This window comes from Apium graveolens, chromosome 5 (genome assembly GCF_009905375.1).
Source record: "Apium graveolens cultivar Ventura chromosome 5, ASM990537v1, whole genome shotgun sequence".
Lineage (NCBI taxonomy): Eukaryota > Viridiplantae > Streptophyta > Magnoliopsida > Apiales > Apiaceae > Apium > Apium graveolens.
The window spans coordinates 315344242-315364355 of NC_133651.1; the positions used below are offsets into that span (position 1 = coordinate 315344242).

At 34.8% G+C, this 20114-nt stretch overlaps 2 protein-coding genes across 3 annotated transcripts; both read right to left on the reverse strand.

The window, feature by feature from the left end:
- Positions 1–204: 204 nt before the first annotated feature.
- Positions 205–9938, reverse strand: LOC141659493 (AT-rich interactive domain-containing protein 5-like). The gene is made up of 13 exons (XM_074466386.1): positions 9739–9938; positions 7288–8468; positions 7162–7201; positions 3893–3945; positions 3527–3572; positions 3149–3241; positions 1980–2102; positions 1857–1908; positions 1689–1764; positions 1241–1307; positions 1082–1132; positions 866–958; positions 205–575 (listed from the first exon to the last, which is right to left on the reverse strand). Exons 2-13 carry the CDS (start codon positions 8448–8450, stop codon positions 471–473), a joined length of 1962 nt encoding a protein of 653 aa, XP_074322487.1. The 5' UTR covers positions 8451–8468; positions 9739–9938; the 3' UTR covers positions 205–470.
- A 928-nt stretch (positions 9939–10866) lies between these two features.
- LOC141659494 (transcription factor TGA2.2-like) lies at positions 10867–19896 on the reverse strand. Of its 2 annotated transcripts, none has more exons than XM_074466388.1 (9): positions 19589–19896; positions 18185–18330; positions 17922–17981; positions 17721–17780; positions 13412–13489; positions 13282–13333; positions 12421–12692; positions 11468–11713; positions 10867–11371 (listed from the first exon to the last, which is right to left on the reverse strand). In XM_074466388.1, exons 2-9 carry the CDS (start codon positions 18251–18253, stop codon positions 11225–11227), a joined length of 984 nt encoding a protein of 327 aa, XP_074322489.1. In that variant the 5' UTR covers positions 18254–18330; positions 19589–19896; the 3' UTR covers positions 10867–11224. The 2 variants fall into 2 exon arrangements, with proteins under 2 accessions (XP_074322489.1, XP_074322488.1); XM_074466387.1 differs by having other exon boundaries at positions 18185–18379.
- Positions 19897–20114: the final 218 nt, after the last annotated feature.

The following is a 20114-nucleotide window of genomic DNA, read 5'->3' on the forward strand; positions in this document are numbered from 1 at the left end:
TTCTGCAACCAAATCAATTCTTCCGGCCAATCTAACTCTAAAAATAACACTTCCAATCCACTATAAAGAGTTACTTAGACCCATTGCATTTTTTGTAGATACATACACAGTGAAAACTGCACTATATCACTTAGTACTTTATAACTGCAGAACACCCACCCAGAACGTAATTTATTATTGATATGTAATTTACGTTCAACAATGTGAATATCTTAACATATTTCTCATTCAGATAAATTAACATCGAAAAAGAATCTGTTTGGTAAAAAATAATTTTTTCTTACCATAACCAAATGGTAAACAGCTGCCACGGAGAATATATAATATACATCTAAATCCCCACTTATATTGCTAGTTTAATCGATAACCATGTCTACTCTCGTGCTAAGACAAACAAGCAACCTATGTTTTCTACCATCCAGATCCTGCAACTAAACATAAGGCTGTTCTAGTAAGGCTGTTCTAGTATTCTACTCATTGGACTGCTCGAATGGTACACGCAGAAAGAGCTGGCCATGCAGAGTAACCAGAGCAGATGTCTGTTGTGGATCTATCCTAGAAGGCAAGCTGACAACCTGCAAAGAGAAACAGATACTCCAGTTTTGTTAGATCAGTTTCTCCGGTTACAGTATGAATAACCAAGAAAACCAGTCTGAAAATTTGAACTAATGACAATTTAAAGAACTTATGAAAACCTCGTACATGACTTATTTTCCTTGAAGCCAATAGTACAATTCAAACAGAGCAATATATATTACTAACACTTGGCATGATGTGAACAGCTCACCAAATATGAGTTTTTATTTGAAGGTTCACACATGAAAAAAGAAAAATGCACTAAACAATGTGGTTAAATGAAACAAACCTTCTTAAATGGAACAACACCCCAAGGATTATCTATATTCTCCGGCTCGCCTGATATAATTAAGTGCCCTGCTGGATCAGATTGTACCCGTACCTAATCAAATCGAATTATGAGGTTTCTTGACAGTATGCAGTCTGAAGATATAGCAGCTAAAAGTTGCAGTTCACTGTAGCTAAAATTTATGAATTGTTTGAACAATAAACAAATATTTATTACCTCCTCTCTCAAAAGCCCTGGAACTAAAGCATATATCTCAAAGCAGTCTTTCTGTACAGTCCACAACACGCACACAAAATATACATAGTTGATTAGTCAATATACACATAATGATAAAATTATGTAATGATCCAAATAAGTCAAGTTATAGAAACTTACAGTTTTCTGCACATTGATCTTCACCCAATCAGCAGGAGTGCCAATGTCAACGACCATAGTGTCCAACCTGCCACACCAAACATGATAAAACCAAAAGTTTTAGTAAATAAGAATGTTATTTATAATAAACTGTTTGCACTGATGAAAAGAGATTTAATCAAACAGTCCTCTTATTCTCAGAAAATTTGATTATCACTCTTGTTTACACGGTTAATATCTGTAACCCTTTTTTAATCTAGAACTTGTATTCAAATGGCCTTACTTTCAAGTCATGCCCAGTTAACACTTTTAACTTTATATATTAATCCCTATAAAAGATTTCCTTGTGTCTTTCTCTAAATTCATCATTACTTGCCTCCACCTTCTATGGGGGAAAACCTTTTCAACATAGGTGTGTGAGTGTGTTTAATAGGTACATCCCTTCATTTTAGAAGTTACAAAACTTAACTGTTGCTTTGATGTATTAATGCCTGCAACTTTAGCAGCATCATCCATAGGGGGTGGCGTTTTACGTTTCAGCAAACCTAAGCACAAGAGAAAAAAATCATAAAAAAAACTGTTTCAGAAATCATAATTCAATAGATCATCCAAAGATTATGACATTGGGAAATCATACCGATGCTTCTCAGTTGTTTTTCACGTTTTGATACTGGGGATAAATCTTTATCCTACATAATCATTGGTGTTAACTGAAGAACATGATATTTTTATTCATACAACTAGGTTTGTTTCAAAAAACCTTAATGATTTGATCTCCAACATCTCCATTACTAGGAACGCGTTGAGAGTGCCAGCCCTGCATAGCACGGGTTGCGGAATCTCTTCTTGCCCTTCCTGGACCTGCGACTTGATTATGACCAGCCTGCATTAAAGGTGAATATAAGCAACAATTCTTCAAGTTTCTGAATATCAATATGCACAACCACTTCTAAAAAACCATTGCATGGAAAATGGCGCTTCATGCCAAAGTCTTATACATGCGCCCAAAGCATATTTTTTGGAAAGTTATAATTTCATAGAGATCATAGATGTTGCATAAGATAACTGAGCCAGAGACGGTATAATAGTCAAGCTAGTTTTATGCAAGATCTGGAAAGTGGTCAGACTGTTGAAAACTTGCAACAAGCACAAGAGCGGAAGTAACTATCATACTGTTTTGGGATGAGCATATGTATGAGGCTATAATGAGCAACTACATACCATCCAGTGTTTGTTACATTTGGACAAATTTATCTTCATTAAAACCCAGTTTTGACTCTATTTAATAAGCAATATTGTTTCCCAACTAAACCAGGACCAATACCATGCTCCGTTACCCAGATCAACTACAATAGAAACTATAATGTATCTTATCTCCGCCCTTTCTCCAATTTGAGGGGGTACAGAAAAGCGCCATAAGAGGTATAACATAGTCTTATCCCATTTCTACCCATTTGTGCAATTTCTTGTGCAGCTCTCTCAAACTATTGTAATGTGTTGGAGTATCAGCATTATGCACAAAATACAGAATATCAGAAGGTAAGAGAAGCATGGAAAAGACAACATACTGAATTATAAAAAAAAACATATATATGTCCAGCCAATTATAATACAAGAAAGTTGACTAATATAAGTTGAAATTTACGCACAATGGGGAGAAACAGTAGCATACTATAATTTAATATGGCAATAGGTTCAGATATACACATTAGCGCAAGTAAGATATATGCCCAGTCCAACCAAAAAAGGGCAAAGATTACATGCTTCATTGCACAGATGCACCAGAAACAGCCAAGTTTCCACAAGGAGTGGTAACCCACAGTCTTAGGGGCAACTATATATTTTTAAAAATAGAAAAACCATCCGTCTCTTTTCATACAAGACTAAGTTTGCAAAACACAGTCCAAAATCATGTGCAAGGCAAGTTACCCGATCTCCTGCACTGCCAGGCACTGGAAATGAAGCATCAGTAAATGGGAGCTCACCGCTTTGCATCTTATGCTTTTCATATTCAAGTAATGACTACAAAAGATAGAGGTTAGTGAATCCACATTGCATGTAAGCAAGCAACATAAGAGCTATTAAAACAGAAGAACTTTTTACTGGAGGTGTGCGAACAATTGTACAAATTCATCACACAAAGTCAAATGACTAATCGCCTGGTGGGAAGCAAGGAGACTGTAAATATACAGAGCTTTTAACTATGATAGACCACCGGGGACAAAGAAATTTAAAGTGATATGGTCTGACAGAAGACACAATTGCACAACATACAACATTAGAATTGATCGTGCAGTCGGGCTTTACCTTCTCATAGAAGCATCTAAATGTCCATGAAACAGTAGTGCAGGTCCTGCAAAGTTAAATACGATACGATGAGTAACTTAATTGATTATGAAAATATTTGAATTAGTTCAACTAATAATATTAATGTATTATCAAATAAAAATAGAGGAAAAGGGTACTGAGACTGTATTATAAAAACTCTTTTCTGGTTCCTAGCTCAAGGTTGTAAACAATTAAATGTTACTAGGATAAGAAGATGACTCGATGCAAAATTAACTAGTAAATGGAAACAATCCGGTGCACATTTTTGTCAGGACATGAATATCCAGTATTCTACCCTCCAAAAGAAAACAGACCTGATCAGTTCAAGTACAAATGACTACTTACTTTGGGGGATTAAATGACTCTCCCACTTGCCGCCAAAGCTTGCACGAAGTCACCTACAAACAAAAAAGGCTTAGAGCAGTAGGCATTCACTGCTAATTCAATCCTAAACATATTTTTGCTTATTAAAATTATGCTAAAAAACAACTGCATACCAATGATATGACAGCTGAAGACAGATGAATGAGTAGATCCAATACATAGGAAAAAGAATCAATTTCAAGGGTAGAAGTAGAGCAATATTAATCAAGAAGAAAAACTAGTGATAAACCAGTTAACCAAATGGCAAACAATTGAGTTAATAATAGTAATAGCTTCTAAAGCTTTAACAAGCTAGAGCCATATTTGTTACATGCCCTTGTTTTCCTGGCCAAAACCAAATAAGAAAAAACCTACATTTAGCCACTTTAAGTCGCCTCCATCTCTTCCTTGTCACTAGAAATATTGAGCCTCTATGGGTCAATTTAATAGATATCAAGTCTTTTCAACGAATATTTCCTAAATTATGGCCATCTGACTAGAAGATGCATTGTTGAGGGGACAGTTTCCTGTAGGTCTTAGGATAACCCCTATAAGGATGATTATTGAAAAATAAAATACATGAAGTATAACAGTACAACATTATTTAAATCGCTAGGTAATTAAATATTAATTTCAAGACCTAAAATTTAAAATGAACACAGAACCGTGAAGAACGATGTAAATAATTATTACCCCTTTCCTCTCAGATCTAGACATTTAGACCCACTACTAATTCCTCCCTAAATATGCCCCCACCCCAAACCCGTGTTCTAAAAAGTGCATTAAGCGGCCGCCTAAGCGGCCGTTTAAGCGGAAACGGACCATAAAGCACTTTGATTTAATACTAATCGGATAATTAAGCGTTTTCAAAGATTAAGCGGCCTTGTAAACGGATTAAGCGGTTATTAAACGGATTAAACGGTCAAACCGATTTTGACTTGTCAAATTTTTAATTTTAAATATTAATATTTATTTAAATAAAACAATGATCTTGATTAAAAAATTAAATATATATTTTTTTAAGAAAAATTTATGTTTATATTCTTGATACTATATTTATTTTCATTATTTTAGTATTACACGTATTCTTATTATATTTAAAATTTTAAATAAATAATATTTATCCGCTTATAGACCCGCTTAAAATTCCGCTTAAGCGCCCGCTTAGCCGCTTAAGCGCTAGAAGGTCTTCCCACCGCTTACTTAGGACCGATTTGCGCTTTTTAGAACACTGCCCCAAACAACCCATCCCACATACTTTCCCCATATCCCCACCCAAAAACCTCCCTCCACCATCTTTTGTCTCTTCCCAACCCCCTAGCATCATCCTTTCCACTTCATGATGACTAGCAAGGATAAATTAAACAGTTAATATTAATATGTTAAGGATTCTAAGTTTAGTATTGGATAAGCTACAATCGGGAATGCTCTAGGCCATAGTAATAAACTAGTAGAAGGAGCTGTTTCTTTTGTTTAATTGTGGTAGTCAATTGGTATTAAGCCATTATTAACAGACATAATTTCAAAAATTAGTTTTTTACTACCAAGGGTAGTTTCAGGGTTCTCTATCAGGAGATGCAATTTTTAATAAATTTATAGAGCTTCTTATATTTGAGATTATCTCTCTTTTTATGGGTTATATGTGTTACTTAAGGAATCATTAGCTAAAGGATTTATGTTAATCCACACAAGTTAATCTTTTAATTGGTTTATTCCATAATCTTTGCATCTAAATGTTGTCCATTGCATTAGCCACCAATATCTACCATTTAAAAAGGAACAAGTATCTGATTGTCAAATACAAGATCCCAATTTGACTTTGAATATTCTCATATCTCCTCTGGCGGCTAAACTCTTTTTCTTCACCAACTCATAATTGGTATATGCCAGAAAATTATAACAAGTTCACATTTCTTAAGACCAATTTCATTATCGTGTACAAAAGACCCACAAAAATTTAGATTTTCTTCAGAGTAGAACATTTTAACATATATTCGGTGTGCCATCTACTTTAAAAGAGTTCTTAATGGGATTAGAACTATGACTAAGTACAGAAACTAAGTGCTTAATGCTACATTCACAACTACAACCATAAATCAGAGATATTTGAGGATCCGGTAACTCAAGGAATACATCAATTTAGCGTAATATACGACCAACAAAAGTTGGAATTCAGAAGCCTCATATGGTCAGACTCACTGAAGAGGAGTTCAAAAACCTGATACTAGCAAAAATTTTGATATGATACCCCTACATCCATGTTTTCCCTCGTCAATAATGCCTACCTTAATTTAACGTTTTCTGGGAAACATACACACAAAACATTTCTTGATTGTTATTAGAACCTCAATCCCTATTCCCTACAACATATATCCTCAATCCCTACAACCTATAGTTTTAGACAAGTTTTGTCTCAAGTAGGTAGCTAAATGCTAAGTATGGCTCGAAACAACCTATCCTCCAGAGCTTATGGCGATCCTTTTAGCACTTGGGTTCTTTTACCTACTAATACTATGATCTCAAAATCATGATTCCACATTCCTAATTTCAGAGTCCACGAGCTTCTAAATGTGTAGCATTTCCTTACTGACTGATAGGGGATGGGGGCTGATTTAGGGTTAGGGTAGAATTCTCTCGCAAGAGATATTCAAAAACACACAATATAATTCTCAATAAAAATCATCTCTGCCGATTTACAAAGATTAGAATGATATATATAATAATCTACTTTCCTTATTTAAATAAAACTAATTATAATTAACCCTAAAATAGAATATTCTAATAAATGGGCTTCCAAAGCCTATTATACTGCTCCCAAATACTTTCGTTGGGCTTTTTTACCCGCTGTCCTACATCACTGACCCTTTCAGGTCCTTGGCTTAACTTGTCAGATGAATCATTAATCTCCTTCTCATATTTTATATATCAAAAGAAGATAAATATCTCCTTAAGCGCTCTCTAATGAGGACTATAACTACAAAACTGATTTTGTGCTTCTGGTAATGAACAAATGTTCGTGATTTTGCAATATGTTTACATAGATTGCAGGGGTTAACCCGTACTTGAGGGTAGAATTGAGATAATATGACTGGTTATCTAATAGAAGTAGCCCAACACATAAACATATGTCAACTGCCAAAATACAAGGGTGTAAACTTAAATCGGCATAATGACAAATACAATGAAAGATAATACACAAGAAAAAAACATTAAGTATAGAAGACTATAAAAAGAGTAAGGTGCTGATTAACCTGCTCATAGCCACCAAGCTTGATTACAGATCTCCACAACCTAATCATAAGAGGTATATCAGCTTTAAATTTACAAAAACTGTGGCATAAATACCTAAAAAATGGAAGGTTGAACTGAAAACAAACTTGAGGCAATTCAATGGCTCTTGATAAAATTTTAGAGGCTTAAACTCCCACAATCTCTCTTTGTGGAAAGTCTCTAGCTCCTTCATGAACTCAGCTCGCTCTTCTTCTGTTCCTGTCTCATCACCCAAAAGTGGATCTGGTCCCAGAAATGAATTGTTCGATGTCTTCGAGAAAACCCCCTGCCTTGTGTCTACCTCCGGGTTTTGCACCTCTCCCTTCAATTCATTGCACACCATGTGCATCCCTGTGACCTTCTTACTCAACTCCTCTTTTGTTCCATTCTCCTCGAGCAGATCTAACTCACTCAACGTATCAGTCGATGTATCAATCTTTTTTCCATTATCCATAGCAGGATTCGTTTGTGTCTCCACATTTTTTAATTCTTTTTCTTTGCTTCCATTATCTACACCAAATCCTGGTACTAAAGCCTCGTTGGTCGTATCCATTCCATTTATTGCATTTGTTAACTCCTCATCCTTTTCTTTTAACTCCGGAATACTATCACTACTTGCTACTACAGCCACACCCCGATGCTCACGGTCATGACTTTTCTTATCATTTTCTCCAGTTTTTCCACCCACGTCGCCACCGCCACTAGCTTCAGTATTAAAAACAACCGCAGATACAGTGGTACCATTTGCAGCAGGTACATCAACGCAACCATCCTTAACAACCGTATCTTCAGCAGAAGCAGGTACCTCTCCAATACCATCCCTAACGACAGTATCTTGAGCAGGTACATCTTCACATCTATCCCGAATGATAGTATCTTCAGCAGTAGCAGCTACATCTTCACTTCCACTCTTAACAACAGTTCCCGCAACTGCAGCAGGAACATCTCCACATCCATCCCTAATGACGCTATCTTCTGCAACTGCAGCAGGTAAATCTCCACATCCATCCTTAACAACAGAATCTTCAGCAACCACAGCAGGTACATCTCCACATCCATCCTTCGTGACAATATCTTCAACAGCAGTCATTTCAACATCATTCACATTCGAGACATCATTAGCTGGTTCCACAGTATCCTTCAAATGACTTGATTCCTCCGATTTCAACAACTCCTTGTTTTCAATTACGACAGCCTCAGGCAGCATACCTTCTTGTCCACCCTCCAACTGAGTTGTCACATCCTTCTCAACCTCCATGTCAGTCGCCATCTTTAATCCAGACGTAACCTACAATCATCAACAAAATTCCTCCCATCATCAAAAAAAATAAATTGCCAAGTCGTAATACGACAAAACCTAGTGTAGCATTGCTTCGACATCTAATTTACTCTTTTAAATTACTTAAAAGTATCTACAAATTAACTTCTATCATTAGATACCTACTTCATGAAGAAACCTACGAGTAACAACGAATTTACTTTTATCATCAAAAAAAAAAACTAATGTAGCATTGTTTCTGTCTTTTAAATTACTCTTTTATAATTACTTGCAAGTATCAACAAATGAACTTTTATCATTAGATACCAACTTAGTAAAAAAAACGTACGAGCCTCGACAAATTTACATCTATCATCATCAAAACATGAATAAATTGCACAGTAGTATTAAACATAACCTATTCTGTCATTGCTTCCGCTTTTTAAATCACTTCTATCATATGAGTTACGAGTATCAACAGATTAACTTTTATCATTGGATACGTACTTGGTAAACAAACCTACGAGCAACAATTCTATCATTGATAGTACTTTATAAACAAATCTACAAGCACAACAAAATCTACTTCTACCATCAGTAAACGAATAAATTCCAGAGTAATAGTTCGATATATCCTTTTGTAGCATTGCTTACGTCTTTTAAAATACTTACGAGTATCAGCAAATTAACTTCTATCATCAGACACCTACTTATTAAAAAAACCTACGAGCAACACCAAAATTTACTTAAAAAACGAATAAACTGCAGAGTGATAGTTCGACATAACCTAATGCAGCAAATTTTGATTTACTTTCTCATAATTACTCACGAGTATCAACAAACTAACTTTTATCAATACTTCATTAGAAACCTAACATTATCAACAAGTTTACTTCTATCATCAGAAAACGAATAAATCACACTGTATTACCTAACGTACCATTGTTTCCGTCTTTTTAATTACATTTTTTATAGAATGACTTATTTTAAAAATCGAAAGCAATGCCAGGCCACGAACTCCTATTCCATCACTTAAATCACTTATTTTAAATATCGTAAACGAAATCGAAAGTCGCCATACAATCAGCACAATTATCATGTCAAACAGCAAACTAATTAAACAAAAAAGACATACATATATAACCAAAAGTGTATGTAAATCATTATAAATCATGTAAATAATTTAATAATTTTACACAAAACTTAAAAACCTAGAATTAACGAAATAGGAATTGCAAACAGCGAGAGAGAATGCTTGTGTGTGCATAAGTGTGTGTATAGGTTGGGGGAGAAAACGAACCAGAGTAGAGTGCGAGTGAGAGAGAGAGAGAGAGAGAGCGCGTGAGAGAGGGAGGGAGGGAGAGAGAGAGGGAGAGGGAGAGGGAGAGGGAGAGGGAGAGGGAGAGAGAGAGTGCTTGTGTGTGTACAAGTGTGTGTTTCAGTTTTAGGTAGGGCAGGGAGAGAGAGAGTGCTTGTGTGTGTACAAGTGTGTGTTTCAGTTTTAGGTAGGGCTCTTCTTTCTCTGATTATTACTTAATAATTATTTTTGCAAAGGTTTTCTTAAAAAAAATATGATTTATTTTTTAGGTAAAAATGCGTAAAATTTTTACGTCAAAACTTCATTAACATTTTTAAAAAAATGAGAAAGTTTCTCTATATCATTTGTATTGCAAAATAATCCCTTTTTATTATGTCACATCATTAACTTTTTTTTAAAAATGATACAATATCTCTTATATCATTTGTATTGCGAAATAACTATCCCTTTTTTATTATCAATTTTTATATAACCTTTTACTGAGCATTTAAAAAAAATATAAGATTTTTTTAGATATTTCACATCGATCTCTTATTTTTAAAACGATTTGTCTCGGAATGTTATGTTGGCACGCCTGAGAATTATTCTCCTCACTATGTCAATATTAAAAACATCATTAATTTATTTTCGAAAAAGATACAATTTTATAATTACGTCCAAATTTCATTAACCCGGTGAAAATCTCTTAATTTAAATAACCTTAGTGTCAACACCATTAAAATCTCGTAATCTAAACAACCTTAGTGTCCCAAGGGAAAGTTAGTCAGTATTAATTTTAATCAACGGAGGTAGACTTTCACAAGTTCTGTTACCAGCTTGCAACTAACACTCCAGCAATTACCAGATCCTATATCACTTCCTCAAGAAATTACCAGTTTCGAAAATCATAAAAGGGTCGTGAGATTCCAACCATGTTAACTAACGGGAACGAGAATGAAATTTTAATACAATACAAGTATATATATTCATTTCCATTACCTGGTTGTAATCTCATTATCCAAACGGCCCCATATATTTACATACTTTGACTTGGCATTCAAACTCCAAATGTATCATTCAAGCACTTACAAGTACAGAATTGAAAAGGATAATTACTGCAATGGGCCGGGGTAGTGCCAATCATTGTGGCTTTATTATTAAAATGAATTCCCAGAACCATGACAATACAACTCTTGATTACAACAAACTCCATGACAGAACAGACTAATGTGACTATTAAGTAGAGTACAAACTGGAGAAAGCCTGGACCCTACAACCCATATGACAGATTACAGTTATGTAAATCAATACACAGGCAAGATATGTTGAACACTACGATGTTAAAACTACAATTCCGGTTGATTTCCTAAGTTTTTAGAGTAACTGCTAAAAAGTCCAATAACTGCACAGGCAGAATCTTCAATCCTATATTGTACACACAATAGAGAAGGTTCATCGTCTTTCATAAAACAAACGGATCATGTTTATTTTATTCCCGTGGTCGGGCCAACCAGAGAGAGCTAAGAGCTCGGAGTCTAGAGAAATAATCACTAATGGCTAGGACGGCACGGGCTGATTGCCGAGTTGTTAATATACCGTGCAATTGTTGGAGAGTTTGTTGTCTTAGATTATCTGCCTGGTATAACATAAAACAATAGTGTCACTTATTTTTTGGCCTACATTGTTAAACACAATATACGTAAATATGTGCGCGCTTGATAGGAAATGTTACCTGGCCGATGAAGCTTTCAAGAGTTCCTAGCTTTCCCATAGCCATGGCCATTTGTCCCATGTAATTTGCAACATTTTCTGATGAATTTGATGGTCCGAGTGATCCAGCCAGTGTATCAGCCAATGACTGCTGCAATGAGTCCATCCCCTGGGTTAGAGCGTCTTCAGCCTGTTGGGATGTCTGCTGCAAGTTGCTGATGGACAATAACTGCTGCTCAGTCAAAGGCTCTAACTGACTTATAAGCAGCTACAGCCATGATAGTTCAAATTTTAGAAAAATGATAGAAAAAAGTTTAAAAAAAAAGTAAGCATTTTAGCAATTACTTGAAAAAGAAAAAAAAATCCCAACATACACCACAAGAGTAGAAATAACAGTAAGTTATATATATAAGCAAAGATGCAAAAATAGAAGTAGATTATAAATATAGGTTAAATGTTAGCAGTAGAACTAGAAGGGTACAGGGGCAGCCAGTAGGATCTTAATAGGTCTGACCTAGAGCATCTACGTAGTAAGATATCAGCCTTAAACTTCATTCATACGACCTTAAATAAAACAATGTTCACATTCAAATGTTAGTCCTGACTGCAATTATAAATATTTAAAATCAAGTTTTAGACAATCTGTTGCTCTTCTAGTGCAAAGAGAATCACCAGAACAAAAAATTCATAACAAGCGATCCAGAAAAATAATAATTCCCAAGTCAAAGAAAACTCCCTACTTGGACCAAGTCAAAGTGAACTCCCTAATCTGGATTGCAATTTTTTTTTAAATAAAGAATAACACACACGAACTGTGAACAAAGAGCTCAAGCTCATGTGTGAATAGACCAACACTTAAAAATAAGGTCTGTAAATTTTCAGAAAGGAACGAATCAATTGATACAGACACATAAACACATAGCTTCAGCGAGCACCTACCTCTAGAAAGTAGAACTTAGTCTACTAAGAACTCACCTTAAGGATTTCAGATGTACGAAATCCACCAAGCCACAAGAAACACCTCTCAGCAGGGGTTTTCCACATTCCCGACAAAATGTGGAATACATCCGCTTTAGCAGCATCACCTTTTATTCTAAAAATTTCATTATATTGCGCCAAAACTCCATCCACGATGATGCGAAGTTCAGCATCACCAGCATGGGAGTTCACAGCTCCTCTCAGTTCATTGACTCGCCTGTTGTGCTCTTCCAACCATCGAGCATATTCTACATCAAACGCCAAGGCTCCTACAAAGTGATATGACCAACAAATCATAATATCAGGAAAATATATGGAATCAACAGATTTTTATCTCCGAAACCTTTTCCCATGGTCTTAATTAAAGATCACATACTGAAAATCGTAAATAAGAGAGAAACAAACAAATAAACCACTGTTCTTAAATTGTCAGTTCGGCAGGAAGGTTGTTCAATGGAACTCACTAACTTACTACTATTTGACTACGCCCTAAGGAGTCATATGACACCCACCAATACACCGTCCAAAGAGAAAGATGTTAAAAATGGTCTTATTTCCTTCGAAACTATGAGGGTACCACCAAATCAATACACTTAAAAAACCTCATACCAATGATTGGACAGATCTAATCAGCTCTTTAGAAACGCTCGTATCATTATTGGTTCTTTTTAACGCCATCCTTTCTTATGCATTTCCAAAATTATTTTTTGGTGGACAAAAGTGAGGAGGATGGGTATGCATACAAATACAAATCGCATTCATCTGAAAAATCTTAATATGTATATGTGAGTTTCTATAATTTAAAGGAATAAGATCTTTGATCATCAAATTTAGAGAAAGACAAGATGATGATCATACCATTCCCACTCATCGATTGGGATTGATCTCCTGAACTTGAAATGAATATGCCCTTCAGGAAAGGAATAGATTTTTGTTAAACTAATAAATACTGCCAGTGAGGATGAAACGAGAATGTTACTAATCAAACCTGTTGCCTAGCACGTTGAAGTTCCTGTTCAAGTTGGGTCAGCTTCATCCTACTGCTCTCAAGCTGTTGGACGTAAGCCTGTAATAACAAATATATATATATATATCAGATGCACATTCATTTACCTAAAGCAACACATGAAGTCACCCAACAACACTTTAATTGGGCAGGAGCAAACTTCTTGAAGCTACACCAATTCAAGGGATCAGTATTTCATAATAATCTCCCTATATAGGGTTCACTGAATATTATTTTTTTCCCCTTTGAGAATACAAATTTTTTTATAGTATCATTACTGAATAGGCTTTTTAAATTAAGATTAGACATTCATGGAGCTAGAAGGCTTATAGAATGGCTCACTGCACAGTTCGACTGCATCAATTTTTACCATGTTTTCCATCAGAATTCAAACTACACCAATGGTCTTCGTTCACTGTATAATTTCTACAACTAGCTGACAAACACTTATGTCTTGCTAAAGACTCATAGAAACCAGCGAACTTGAAAATAAATAGTTTGGTGACAAAGCCAACCAGATCATATAGAAAAATAGCATCTGGATAAAAGCTTGTAACACTTTACTCCTGATAAAGACTTGTTGAGATCATACAGAAAAAGAGCATCTGGATAACCTACTGAAAATACTAATATACATTCTCAATCGCGCAATGGTTCTTTTCATACATACAAGTAATGACATTGTTGTCTATCCATACTTACAATCCTCGGATAACTAACATTTTAAGAGTAGTTTCTAACAATTATTCAGTACCTATTCTCCTTCTTCAGGTTAAAAATAATATTAGGTTATCCTGAACTCTTCAAACTGTTATGTTCTTGAACTTTTTTGCAACTCTATGTTAGTAAGTTTTTGCACAACTATAGTTGCAGCACCCCCCCCCCCTTTATACTTCACAGAAATGCTCAAGTGTCAAGTTTAACTACTCTAGACCAGAATATTTTAATCAAATAATGCCTTGGTGCTGTAACTTAAGCAATCCAAATTCTCAATATCTTGAGGCACTAACTTCCTTTGGTGTATTAATTCTCTCTATAATGTGGTTAATGTCATTTATTAGAGGGTAACTGTACTGCACTTATTATGCAACCAATCAAAATATTACTTAAAGGGCCTTCTAAATGTAATAACTGAACACAGAAAGCATGCTTGTGACCTTCACTAATAGACAACTCGTGAATAAGACAGATTGTTTAACGTAATGTACAATTTTCTGAAGTCCTGAGGTGAATCCAATATACAGATAAAATTGTGGTTTACATTAGATTTGTGCGGTTTAATGAGTACTGGGGAATTTCTTTAAAAGAAGTGGTGTAAATATTCGATCCATTTGTTGCAGAACACCGAGACATTTCGGTAACCCTGGAGAACATGCTTCTACGAAGTAACACGTGATAGTATTTTCTATGCATGTCTCAATATATGTATTAAAATTGTTCAAAACATCTTGTCCAGTCAACAGTGTGCCAAATAGTTTAACTTTTATTTGTTACTTACTTCAGTAAACATTGGTACAAAGTGAGTCATTTCTTCCACAAATAAAGGCTCATATAAGTATGCATGTCTCTTTTTTTTATAAAAATTAACACTTGATTTTCAAAAATCATATTGAGGGAGAGAATAAGCAAGAAGAAGCTAATTTCTAAATACTTTAGAACCTTTCTTAACTGGGATTCCTTTAACAAATGAGATTACTGCACAAAATTACTCTAAAAATCACTAAAAGGAAGGAAAACAGAGAGAGAATCCAGGCTATATATAATGGCTATGTCAAAGCTTCAGTCCATATCCCACATTGGAAAAATCAAGGAAGAATTAACTTAAATATAAGTGTACAAAAGTTAATCCACCAGTATGAAGCCTTTTTTGAAGGAGCCAAAACCAAATCCGTGGCTCAGAGCGAACAATATCAGTGATGTGAGACAGGTCTAGAAAAGGGATAAAAGAGATGTGTCCCTTTGCAGGTGAATAGGACGGTACAAGATGAATGGACATTTACATGAATTATTGCACGAGGTGAAGGGAGGATTGTAGGGGTAACCCAAATCCAACATTAAAAACTTAAGGAATAATTACACTGAATATAAGCATACGATGCTTAGACACAAATTCAGGAAGAGAGCTACTCAACTATATGAATGCTTTCTTCTGATATGATACAAATTTGAGGCATTACTCAGAATCTTAAAAAGTCCAAAAGGTGAACCTAGAAGGAGCTTGTCGTTAAAAAGAGGGAGGCTATACAAGGACAAGCTTGCACAAGTGCAAATCAAGCTGAAGGTAAAAAGGGAAATAGGTCTACTTGATACGTCCCAATTATTGAAAGAAATCTTGCCACTTGGAGAATTGGCAAGAAAATTGCAGCTGCAATTTAGAAGCATATTTCAGACCAGTTTCTCATGGTTATGGGAGACACTTCTGAGTGCTGATAGACTAATAGAAGACATGGTGACCTGTACACCACCACCTGTACTGATCAAATGGGTGAAATTCTATATGGCCTTCAAAAGACAGCAAATTGAGTAATATAGAGAGAGCACGCTAACTTGAAAGAAAAAACTATCACTCTATTTGAGAATGGAATGTTTAAATCGTAAAACTCTAGTACGGTCAAATACCAAATTCTTAAAATATCACCTAAAGCTGCATAAAACATAAATACTAAAGATGAACATTTCTTTAATGCTTAAGCAGCCACACCCCAATTTTTTTAATTCACTCGTTCTTCCGCTTGAAGCCCTAAATAAGCATAGCATCTTCTAAGTTCTGATCCAAACAGGGAGAGGGAAAGTGACAGTGACTTTTTACAGGAATACTGCAGCATCTTGATTTATTTGTAATAACCATCAGCGAATATTTAATTGTAACTCCTGCAGAGTTCTAGGGGGCATGACTGGAATTCCATAATTACGAAGGTTTAACAAGACAATCTTTACGATAAGAAGTGATCATCTCCTCTTTTCTAAGTATCAATATGCTCCATAAAACTTCACAGTTCACACATGACACAGATAGGTGACATACTATGGAGTTCTTTTCATCCTTTAAACACGAGTTACAATTCACTTCCTGAATCTCTCTCCATTTGGTTAATAGATGTCGTTAGACACTTAGACTTGTATAGGCACAAATACCAAACACAGGTAACAAATTCAACATCATGCTTCAGAAACAAAAATAAACCGTTTTAATGCTCTCTCTTAATGGCTGAATAAAAATAGTGATATCATCATCATCTTCATCATTATTATAATTGGTTCTTAACAGGGTCATGGTTAAAAAATGGGTAACATGTGAGATCTGGAAATGCCTCTATTATAGTTTTGGAAAAATCTTGCCAGTATTTGGTGACACTCTGGTCAAGCAGGCAGAGTTATGAAAAGATATAGAAAGAAAGAACTAGAGACAATAAAACATATTCTCAGAGTTCTGTCTCATGAATCCTTCACAGGGATCAATAGATGTATAAAATTTTGGATAAATCATTTATGTAGGTGTTGAACCAGAATAAGATCGATTTGATAGTCAAGTACAATTAATTAATTACACATCTACTAATTCCAAGAATCATAAAGATCATGTTTGGATAAGCTTTATTTATACAAAAAAAAAACTTAATAAAGAAACGCAAAAAGCTTAACAAAGAAGGCATATTTGATAAACGTCCTAATACTATATAGTAATTACTTTCAAAAAATCAACTAGCCATTACATGATACTTTTAACGTTTTTTTCTTCCTCTACCCTAGATGCCAGATCATTAACTAACATAATTTACATAAGATCTTACAAAAATCGAAACGTACGTAGCTAAAATAACAAAGCAAATCTCCACAGTCAAATGCTTACAAAACTACATTTTCCAATAATATTTATTAATGGATGTGTTTCGTTATGCAATCTAGGAGGCTCGCAACATTCTTTATATTTAATATACAGGAATCATGTCATCTTCCTAATCAATTCTCTTTTTTGTTTCTGTCCCTAAATTTTTCTCCATGTAGTCTCAGTTAACAAGGATGCTAGACACTAAATGACTAAATAGTATTACATCACACATGAAACATGACACTGACAAATTTATAATTAGATGAATTAAATTATGATTTTAACATACAGAGGTGACAGGTTATGGTAGATATTTCGGCATTAGTTCATTTTGTAGAAGTGATTTCTCATATAATTTAAATTAAAGGCAAACAAGTTAATCCCTATATAGAAAAACACAATGGCATAAATACTTCAAAAAACATGAAGATATTGGATGACAAGGAAACTAAAGAAACTTACCTTTTTTCGTAACCTGCTTTTTCTTGCAGCTTCACGATTTTGAGCAAGCCTACGAAGTGTCTGCCAAATATAGTAGATCTCAGTAAGTCATTTGAATTAGCATATATAGCTATATACACCTGTGTACATGCCTATCAATACATTTTAAAAGAATGTACAAATATACAATATTATGATAACCAACAATCGAACAGTAAAAACCTTTTGATCCCTCGACCTGTCACTGGCATCAGAAACTACAATTCCCTGACTGTTATGTAACTGCACATAAAAATTCAACATTAATAGGATAAAATTTGTCTATTTGTAAACAAATATCAAAACCGAAACGTCCAAAAACTAAAACAGAACAGTTACACATAAGCACAATACTTTGGTTTTTAGAAAGAAATTTACAGATAACATCATCAATATTATCCATAACATCAAGTGTAATACATTAGGTTAAGTGCAGGGACCATTACCTCCAATGCCTTATCATCAGTGTCTCCATCTGTGGAAGAATCACTTCTAGGACTTGCATCTGCCATCATGGAATCCCTAGAAAATGCCGCTCGAGACTTATCGTAATTCACTCCTTTACGATGGTTCAAATCAACTCCCAATATAACTGCAAAGTTATCCATACCACAGGGGATCAGTAAGTGACTCTGCAAGAGCTGTAAAATAAAAGAAATTACAGCAATAGGCATTCCTTTAAACTCCAGAGATTCAAGTCTGAATTAAACAAAGACATGCCTATTTCTTGAATTTGAGCAAAATAACCTCTATGACAAATGCCAGCTACGTAAACTTTATTACTTCGGCCAAATAATTACTACGTAATTATTACACAATCTCAGTTCCTAACTTAATTGCTACTTTAACTTTTGTGTTTATTTCTATACCGCCAATATAAATAAGTCCAACAGACATTTAATTTCTGCTCATTTTCAGATCAACTAAAAAGAACTCCACCTACAATCTTTAGTTTCTCCCACCATATAAGCTCCACTGTTAAGTATCCTTAATTAGGTAAGCAACAAAAATCAACACGGAGTCCATGGTAACGTAAATTTACTCCAATAACATACAAATAATTGTTTAACAGTACAATCACATACTCTAATTGTTTTTTATTTCTTGAATTTTGGCAAAAAACCTATTTCACAAATGCCAGCTATGATGCTCATCTCAGTTTCTATTTTTTTCCATTACCGCCAATATTAATAAATCCAGCAGCCATATAATCTCTGCTTATTTTTAAATCAACTAAAATGAACTCCCCCTAAAATCATTAATTTCTTCACCCATATAAGCTCCCAACTTAAGTATCGTTAATTAGGTATTACTTGCAACCAAAATCAACACCGGCTTCTTCATAAGGTAAATCCTAAATGTACTCATATAACTCCAATACTCTTTCGAGTATCTTCAACCACATTGATTAGGCACTTCTAGCAACAATAATCAACACCAACTCCACCACAAGGTAAATCATAAATGTACGCCAAAACTCTTTTCGGATTCTAATCACACACTCTAACTCTCCAATTGTTTCCAAATCAACAATTATACGAGAGATTTAACAAATAACATACAGACTCGCATTATAAACAGTACAATCGCATACTCTAGTTGTTTCGGAAACAAATAAGGTATAGAATCACAGTGGAACTACAGCGAGATTTGTAGAGATTCAAAGAGGCACATAAACAATTGTGCGTGTGTGTGTAAATACATAGATACATATATGTGCATCAAGACATCAATTGTGTGTATGTGTGTGTCTGTGAATACATAGATACAGCTGAAAAAACACTAATAAACACATAAACAAGCTATACATATATAAAAAAACAGAAAATAAATTACACGCAATTACTTACTTGATAATTACTCTCTCTCTCCCCCGTATCTCTCTCCCTCTCTCTCTCTCCCAGTCTCTCTCTCTCTCTCCCCTTCAATCTCTCTCTATCTCTCTCCCTCACACTCTCCCAGTCTCTCTCCTTCTATCTCTCTCCCTCTCTCTCTCCCAGTCTCTCTCTCACGCGATCTCTCTCTCTCTCCCAGTCTCTCTCTCGCGCGAGTAAGCAAAAGGGTGAAATGAAAGCCAAGTTCAATCTGGCGAGTGTGGTGCTCAATTTTGACTTTTGGTCTTTATTATCACCTACCTCCTATATCTCCGTTAGCTGTTCTGCATTTGTATCGGCTCGTTATATAATTTTTTTATATTTTTATTAATATATTTATTTTACTAACACTGACACACTGTACTGTACAGAATAGTTAAAAATTAAATATCATTCGTGTCTCGGTTTTGTATAATTTAAACCTGATCATGTCAGTATCGGTTCAGATTATATTCGGATTAATAGCAAATTTATTGTAATTCGGATCAAAATAAAAAAAACA

Coding starts and splice junctions, on each gene's coding strand:
- LOC141659493 (XM_074466386.1), bottom strand. CDS start 8,450: ATGGCGACTGACATGGAGGTTGAGAAGGATGTGACAACTCAGTTGGAG. Junction 3,242..3,526: donor TTAGATGCTTCTATGAGAAG/GTAAAGCCCGAC, acceptor TATCTTTTGTAG/TCATTACTTGAATATGAAAA. Junction 959..1,081: donor CAGGGCTTTTGAGAGAGGAG/GTAATAAATATT, acceptor CGATTTGATTAG/GTACGGGTACAATCTGATCC.
- LOC141659494 (XM_074466387.1), bottom strand. CDS start 18,346: ATGGATAACTTTGCAGTTATATTGGGAGTTGATTTGAACCATCGTAAA. Junction 17,781..17,921: donor ACAGGTCGAGGGATCAAAAG/GTTTTTACTGTT, acceptor TATATTTGGCAG/ACACTTCGTAGGCTTGCTCA. Junction 11,714..12,420: donor GTACATCTGAAATCCTTAAG/GTGAGTTCTTAG, acceptor TCATGGCTGTAG/CTGCTTATAAGTCAGTTAGA.